Genomic DNA, 8,699 nt, shown 5'->3' on the forward strand with positions numbered 1-8,699 from the left:
CCTTCAGAGGTGGATCTCCTGAGCAGGTGCAGACTGAAGGCTAAATGTGGAGGCTGTGTTTGACCTGTTGTGTAATCTGTACATGAAGCGCTCTCATGCTGTAGAGAAGCTGGCACAAGCCTCAGTAGGAGTGCTTTATACTCCTTTGTCATGACAAAGCCTTTGTTTCTTTGGGTAGGTAGCCGCTGCTCTTCTCCTGTGTGGGTAAAGCTCTGGCTGTTTGTTTGTCCGGTCTGAGTTTGATGGAGAGAACCCGTTTGAATTATCTCGTTTTTTTTGCAGTTGAAGTCTGTAAAGTGAAGGTCTGAACATTAGTCTACGGGCACAACGGAGAAGTAATGGTTTGTTTTCTGGCAGCTGTGGAGAGACAGTCTGTCTCAGCCTCGGTCTCTGAGCTCATTAGGGGATTAAGTGGTTTGTGCAGGACAAACACTCACACACTTTAGCTCGCTCGTCTTCACGTTAGCCTCCTCTCTTTCTGCTTTGATCTTCCTGATGGACGATGCAGCTTCCAGCCTGTTTGCTCTGAAACATGTGAGCATCAAATGTCTGTGTTTTCTTTAAATATCTTTGTTTTCTACATTTCTAATCATGTTTTTTTTGTTGTCGTTTTTTTTTCCCCTTGCAGGCGACGAGTAGAGGAAGCAACGGGAACTCAGCCAACATGGACCAGATACTAGGAGGTACAAGCATTACATTTATTCTGAAAGGGCCTTTTGGGGCAAATGCTTGATATTTTATGAGCGCAGTGACTGGAAATTAAAAGACAGAGGTGGGAAACCACATGCAACCAGCTTGAACTTGAACTTCACCCGAACCAGGGACGTGTAACAACTGTCTTGTCTATTATTAAACTCCTCGGACTCCAAGGTGAAAGCATCCAGTGTTGTCCAGCAGAACAGGAAAGCTGCTGTAATGCACCATTTCCAGTTAACTATCAGGCAGATACTCAACCAGTGTTTTTCAGGGTTTTTTTTCTTTAAAATCTGCTGCTGTCAGTATTTTCTGTGTCTAATGTGAAGCTTCCTTCAGTTCTATGGAGCATCTTAATCCATCTGCTGACGGTTTGTTAATGCATTAGTTACGGTTATGAGGTGGATGCTTTTTGCTGCCGTCACGTTTCTCCTCTCTGTGACTCATCATTCACGGCTGTAGAAAGTCCTGCACCTCAGTGGAAACAACACAACCACGACTAGGAGGAGACAGAACTAAGAAGGTCTTTGGGAAAGTTTATTCTGCCATAAATCATCAAAAAAGAAAAAAAAAACAAAAGTTGAATTTCTTATTATTTATTTTACAAAAACCTGTACAGCACTATTGGAGCCACATACTGTAGATATTTACCACTTTTCTAACCTGCACATCAGCTCCAGACAGATGTTTCACCATGTCGCAAGTATCGTCCAACAACTTGCTCTTCTGTGTGCCATTTTTAAGCCATACAGTGTTGATTTTATTGATTAGGTTTATTTTATGTTTCTCTAAATCTCTAATTTGTCTCCTCTCTGCTCTGTGGAAACATTTTCAGCTGAATCAATGATGACGTGTGCAAAATTGATCTATTGACAGAATCTGTTTGGAGCAAATGATCCATTTTTGGCCAAATTTTTAAAAGTGATTTTAGTGAAGCGTCACAATTTAAAGCTGACATTTGATTCGGTTTCCAACAGGAATATTTGGTCATCGTTGGGCACTCGTAGCTGCTTCACTGACGAGCAGGATCTGGTGTAAATTAATCATCTTTTGTTTTGTTTTCAATGAGACAGAGGGAATTAAGTGATTCTGATGAAACCTGTTAGGCTTCGTTTTGGCGACTTTTCCTACTGGAACCAACACACGACACATTTAAGGACTGTAGGAACGTTTAAATCCAAAGATTCTGTCTGTTGTTGTAGTTTCTGGCTCTAAAAACAAAATCACCCAGTTCCCAAATTTCTTAATTTTTTTTAAAGATGAGATACTTTTCAAACTCCCTGCTGGATTTTGGAGTTCAGAGGATTAATGACATATAATTGAACAACATGCTATGAGGTGCAGATCTATCTGGTTCTAGTTTTATGAACTTACGTTTAGTCTATTATCCACTTGAGGGCAGCAGAAACGAGCTGCACAGACACTGATATATCACCACCTTACTTACGCCACATTAGCATTCATTTGGATGCAGTCTGTGGCCATCTGGTGAACATAAGTCCAGTTCTCGGTCTCTTTCAGTTTTGTTGTGGTCTCTGCCAGTTCCTCAGGAAAATATTTGGCTCTTTAGCTGCTAAACACTCCACCAGTTGGTCGCTGTGTAGCCAACATCTTGTCATTTTTCTTGAAAGTAAATGAATGACTAACATTATGGGCTGTGAAACTGATAACAAGCTAAATAAAAGCTCAAGTACTCCATAGAGTGGATAACGTGAAAACGATGGACACTTTAAAACCAAATGGAAAAGACAAAAACATCTCACGTTCACCATGTCTTTGTTGGAGTCGCTTTATCTGCGCCTCCAGCCTTGTTCTCTGATACTTTTCACAAACAAAACTCGTGTCCTGCCTTCCTCTGGATGGATTACATCCTTCCCAGAAGCGACGCCAGCGGCTGCTCAGTAAACGCTGTGGTCAGCACAACACAGGAAGAGGCGAACTCGCGACTCCTGACCTCGAGTTCCCGTCAGCGGCCTGCACGACCGAGCGGCACAATCTGCACTCGGTGTGAACCGCGATGGAACAAAAAAAAAATCCCCCACTTGTCTAGTCATGCAGCGTTCATCGAGCGTTCCCGACATTCAGCAAACTGTAAAAAACAAAAGCGATGATGCACTGAACCGGTGACGCAACTGTGAGTTCTCAAGCAAGCAAAAGGACTTTTACTGAGTCACTTGAAAGGCTCCTTCAAACCAGAGGGACCGATGGGCTGCAGCTTCTTATCATCACTATTTACTTTTATTAAACTCCTCTGTTCTGTGTGTTTTTCCAGATGGAAGTCTTGCAGATTCCACTCCTCTCCGCGACAGGATGGCCCTCTACCAAGCGGCCATCTCCAAACAGGAAGTCACCCCTACCGCCGTCACCGTGAGTCTCTTTAGGGGCGTTTTTATGTCTTTTTATTAGAAACTGCAGGAATATTGCAGTTCATGGTCAGTGCTCGGATTCCTTACACCGTCCCAGTGCTCCGATGCCTCCACGTCTGATCTACGAAGGTGTTAAAGGTGGTACCATTTATCTCAACATGACCCTGATTAATTTGCACTTTACTCCATTACAAGGTGCAATCAAGACGTTCCAGGATTGTGCCTATTAATTGATTTAGATTTGGCCGTCAGTCTGCTGCCACATGTGGCTGTACTTTGTAGAATGACTGCAGCGTCTTTTGGTTTCTTTCCTCCTCTATGACTGCAAACTGAGTATCTTTGGACAAAACAAGTAAAATAATCGTTAGTTGCGGCTCTAGAAGGAACCTCCATCCAACTAAACTCCACTGAAGAAGTTTCACTGTAACTCCAGGCAGAAAAAGCTCATGAATTAATCCTGGTTTTCATCTCAGCTTTGGTCGCCTCCAGCAGATCCTAGAAGTCAGTCAGAGGGTCGACAGTTTGTAGTTGCGTTGCCTTATTTTTTTTCCAGTGGTTGTCGGCACATTTTAACACCAAGCAACACTTCCTGGATCTAGTTATTGTGTTTCTACCCATCAGATCAGCCCTGCAGTGTCTTCTTTTGTTGTGAATATTTGCTGTTCAGGCTGCAAGGCTTCAGATTTTTAACAATAAAACTGGCGACAGATGGTGCTGTCAGGTTGCATGATGGGAATTGTAGGACTTTGCGTTGCTCTTTACATCAAAACTTGCAACATGGCTGCTTCAACTTTGACTTATTTTAAAATCTGAATACACGTCACACTAAGTTGACCTAATGAGCCTTTGTAACGTTCTCCAGGCAGCACAGAAGTTTATTTACAACTTACAGAATAAATGTAGTAGAAAAAAACAATCAGAAAAAAATACAAGCACAATACTGGTTTATCTGAAGTTCCTCTGAAGGCATCTTTGAGTTCCAGATACTGATATCCTGAAGGAGACATTAACACCTGAGTTTGGGTTTCAGATATATATATCAGTATGTGGAACTCCCAACTAGTCAGTCAGAGCTGATGAAGCATCTTGGATGAGAGGTGGAATGTCTTCAAGGAACTCAAGCAAGTCCAGTGTCTATGATTAACCTACGAGGATAACCATGACCTGGATGACTGAGAATCTTCAGACAAGCTGATTTTATAGTTTATTTTAGGTGGATGGAAACTATTCTAACAATTCTGCAAAATGATCGCCCTCTTTAAAAGGTGACGGTTTTGCGGCGTTCAATCACTCAAACTATCTCAGGAGGCATCTGATCACAGCAGCATGAGCAAATAAAAAGGCCACAGACACTGAAATGTTTAAGAACAAGTGTTTTATATTCCTTTAACTTCCTGTCTTGTCTCTTGTGCGTCGTTCAGACTGATCAGCTGGACAGTTTCTGTGGGAAGCAGAAGGAAAACGTTCCTCCGTTCAACCTGGAGCTGGTAAGGATTCAACAAAAAGCACTTCAGCATCACTTTCTGCTCGGCTACGTGGTTATAAACTGCTCACACGGTGGACGTTTGGCCGCCTGGCTCGTCTGTGAAGCCAAACACGCGACTGTTTCTGATGTGGTTCTTGTGATCTTATTGTTTCAGAGTCCAGAGTCTGAACCCAACAGCAGGAGAGTCCTGACCTCAGAGAGCAACGGTAACTCGCCCTCCATGTCTTCACATAATGATGGTTTCTTATTAGGAGAGAGAAAAAGTCCAGGTCACGTTAGAGGGGCTGCAGTTCACACCTCAAGTTCTCTCAGCGTTTTATTTACATTTATTTAGTTTCAAACGTCTACACGCTGCTCTGTTCTGGACTCCTGAGCATCTTCATTTAAGTGAAACTGCTTTTATTAAATGTGAGATTGGCTCCCTCTAGTGGTCACTCTGCATCACTGCCTTTTCTTACACTTGATGTTTTGTGCTCCTGAAGGCTCTGGTCCTGGTGCTGCTGCTTCCTCCAGTCAGAAAGACTCTTCTCAGGCCAAGACTCCCAGAGTGAGTGTCAACTATTATATATATATATATATTATATGTTAAAGATTGATAATATTGGATTATTTCCATTTTCCGTGTGATTTATGCTTTTCTGCCTAATTTCATAAAACATCAAGTCTCTTCGTTTGTACATTTAACATATTTTAATACCTTCTCTTATTGTGATAGCAGAATAAAAATGCTTTTCAAATGTACACATCAACTTACATACACGACATGCCATATTTGTTTTGATATAACATGATGCTGCCACCGCCGTGCTTCACAGTGGGGGTGGTGTGTTTGCTCCGATCCGAAAGCAAAAAAGCTCAGTTTTAGTCTCATGAGACCAAAGAACCTGGACTTCAGAGTCTCCCACATGCAGCCATTTTAGTTTTCATTTTGAACACACCAGTCATTCCTCATGAATCTACTCTGTTCGTCGGTGCAGAGCTTCCGCCTGCCGGTGAGGGAAACCTGCGTGTCGTGTCTGAAGACGGTCTATCCTCTGGAGAGGCTGGTGGCCAATCAGCACGTCTACCACAGCTCCTGCTTCCGCTGCTCGCACTGCAACACCAAACTCAGGTGAGCGTTTTGTCGCATCCGAGAAAGTGAAAAATAAAATACAAGTTAACTCTGAAGCTTCATTCCAAGGTGGTTTAGCCTCAGCGCTAACCTCGTAGTCACCTCAGATAAACTCCCAGGAACTCCGAGCTCCAGAGTGTGACCACTTTGGTCTTTAAAATGGTCAAATATATCAGTAGTTGTGATGCAGTACCTGAGCGGGGACTAGAGGTACATTAGACATAAAATATAAGTGCTTTTTAAAGGCTCATGTTCACTGGATAAAATGCGATAACTTACATACACAACATGTCATTTATTTTTATGTAATATTTCCAAACAGTTTTTAGCAGAGCAAGATCTAAAAAACACTAATTATTCCAACTTCAGCGCTTCATGCATTATTCCACGGTAGTTTAGCCTCAGTGCTGAACTCATAGTCACACCAGATGAACTGAGGGCTCCGCTTTGGGACAATTTTGGTTTTTGAAACGGCTCATTTTACGCTTTTCAAACTAATTAAAACTAAAAAAAAAAAAAAAAACCTGAGTGACAGTGCAGCACCTGAGTGGAGACTAGAAGCTTCTCTCTAGCTACCGTCTACTGATGCATGTGAGGCATCACAGGGATATCTTCACATTTCACCTTCAGAAAACAGCCTTTGTTATACTCTGGAAATGTATTATAGCTGCTGAACACAACATGTTTGTCCTCCTGCATCTCTCTTGTGCAGCTCAAACAATTAAAATGGCGTAAAAAGTGAATTCAAAAAGGTAAACTTTCATATATTCTGCATTTCTTAGATGTTAGTGCCGCAGACTGACGCAGTAAATGAGCTCCGACTGAGTATCTGGTGTATAAATGAACGACATTTATATCTTTCTAATAAGCTGAAATACTGGATTTCTAATTTTCATGAGCCATAAACATCAAAATAAAAATGTTAAAAAGCCTTGAAACATTTCACGGCATGTCTAATAAATAAATAAATAAATATATGAAAGTTTTTATATTAAATACAAATAAAAAAAAAAGAACTTTAGACTCTGATCTTATTTTGAAACTTCTACATACGGGTGCAGCTGAAGAGTCATTCTGCAAAGAAGACGTGTTTTAAATAGAAGGAGGTTTTAACATCTGATTGCATGAATGATGTCTCAGAGTGTCGGGTTTCTAACCAGCGTCTCTCTTTGTTGTTCTTCTCGTCCAGTTTGGCGAACTACGCCTCCCTGCACAACAACGTCTACTGCAAGCCGCACTTCTGCCAGCTCTTCAAGGCCAAAGGCAACTACGACGAGGGCTTCGGCCACCGACCTCACAAGGAGCTGTGGGAGAGCAAAGGCGACAGCGGGGAGACTTCGCCTTCGTCCGTCCCCCAGACTAAGCCAAAGACCCAGAGCCCGGCCTCAGACCTGGACAGCCCCAGCGTGGAGGACTCCCCGCTGGCTAAAGTCAACGTCCTGATGGCCACCATGGAGGCTCTGGGACAAGGATCCTCAGAGAAAGCTGACAAACCTGCAGAGACCCGCAGGCTGAAGATCTCCTGGCCTCCACGGACGGAGCCGGAGGAAGCGCCTACAACGACCCCAGACGGAGGCTCCGCAGGGAAGCCCATCAAAGCCAAGTGGCCCCCAGAGGACGAGTCTCCATCTTCACCTCCGGAGCAGGACAGAGGCTCCCCCTGCCTCCGCCGGAGCTCCTCCCTGAAGGAGCGCAGCCTGGCCTTCACTCTGGCAGCTCAACCCAGCAGCCCTCCTGCTGCCGAGGCCAGAAAACCGAGTCCACCTCCTGCTGCCGTGGACCGGCAGCTCAGCCCTGAACCCTCCAGCATGGAGCTGCAGCACAGCGAGCACTCGTCCAACAGCCAGACGCCCACCGAGGACAGCTGTGTGGACGTTCACACCAGCTCAGGAGAGGAGGAGATGAAGAGCGAGGAGGCGACGGACCATCATCTCACCACAGAAGACGATGTCGCAGGAGGAGGAGCTGAAGAGGAGCAGATGGAGGAGGAGGAAGACGGAGGTTTGCTGGAGGAGGAGATGACGGCCAACGAGCCGACGGCCATCTCGTCCCCCGAGGAGGAGGCGGAGGCCAGCCGGGCGTCTCAGGACGTGGGCTTCTGGGACAGCGAGGAGGTGGACGATAAGGAGAAGCAGGAGGCGCTGACGGTGGAGGAGATGATCAAACGTAACCGATACTACGAGGACGAAGAGGAGGAAGAGGACGCGTAAACTGAGCTCCCTGCTCTGGGCCAACAGGACGGCAGCCATGGACACCTCCCTGGACTTCTTCTTGCCATTCCTCCTCCTCCTCCTCCTTTTTTAGACGCTTTTTTTCCCTTCTTCTTAAAAAGTCGCTGCCGTGTTTAGTGTGAACTCTGCTGAGCTCTTGATTTGTGCCTCTTCAAACAGTCTCAAACACTTAAAGCCATTTCTGCGAAATCATTTTTACAAGACGTTTGGAAAAAAAAAAATTCTGAATTTGTTTTTTAAATGTACAATATTTAAAACGAGACCCCGGTTAGAAATATTTTTAAAAACCAAAGTCCAAAGGTTGAGAATCGTGGACTAGACGTTTTATTTTTGTGCGTATATGCCTTTTATAATTTTCTATTTCCATTGGATGCCTCGTGATCGGAAACCAACGACTTGAACGGGAACAAAGTGCAGAACTTCACTGTTTAAATAATGGGTGTGACTAGTTTCGTGCTGTAGGACTGCCATCCTATACGTACACGGTAAACCGAAAGACACTTTGCTGATGTTTGTTTTTCATTTTGAAGAGCTGAAACTGGATATGAATACTGTTGTACTGTTTTTAAACCAGGGGACCAAATCTCCTCGACGGCTACTGTTAAAATAAATTGTTATATTCAAACCTTCTTGTCTGAGAAGCTCTAAATGTTGTGCTTACACCACCCTGAACAAAGACTTCTGTTTGACGTGAGGCGTCCGTAGTTGGTTCCATATTCTCCTCAAAATATGAATAAACCATCTTTATATAAAATAATGAAGTGTTTACAGAAGGAAAAATGACTTAAAAGACTAAAAACATTGATAAAAAC

The 8,699-nt window shown here is 43.8% G+C and overlaps 1 protein-coding gene across 2 annotated transcripts in view; it reads left to right on the forward strand.

Annotated features, from left to right (window-relative positions):
- lima1a (LIM domain and actin binding 1a) overlaps positions 1 to 8,512 on the forward strand; it is a 33,816-nt gene extending 25,304 nt beyond the window's left edge. For both annotated transcript variants that reach the window (XM_008293790.1, XM_008293791.1), the window contains exons 5-11: positions 629 to 683; positions 2,966 to 3,060; positions 4,481 to 4,546; positions 4,700 to 4,751; positions 5,028 to 5,092; positions 5,523 to 5,656; positions 6,846 to 8,512. In XM_008293790.1, coding sequence (XP_008292012.1) covers positions 629 to 683; positions 2,966 to 3,060; positions 4,481 to 4,546; positions 4,700 to 4,751; positions 5,028 to 5,092; positions 5,523 to 5,656; positions 6,846 to 7,866 — 1,488 coding nt within the window. In that variant the 3' untranslated portion in view covers positions 7,867 to 8,512. The remainder of the gene's footprint in view (positions 1 to 628; positions 684 to 2,965; positions 3,061 to 4,480; positions 4,547 to 4,699; positions 4,752 to 5,027; positions 5,093 to 5,522; positions 5,657 to 6,845) is intronic.
- The last annotated feature ends 187 nt before the right edge of the window (positions 8,513 to 8,699 follow it).

This window comes from Stegastes partitus, unplaced genomic scaffold (assembly GCF_000690725.1).
Source record: "Stegastes partitus isolate 25-593 unplaced genomic scaffold, Stegastes_partitus-1.0.2 Scaffold913, whole genome shotgun sequence".
Taxonomy (NCBI): domain Eukaryota; kingdom Metazoa; phylum Chordata; class Actinopteri; family Pomacentridae; genus Stegastes; species Stegastes partitus.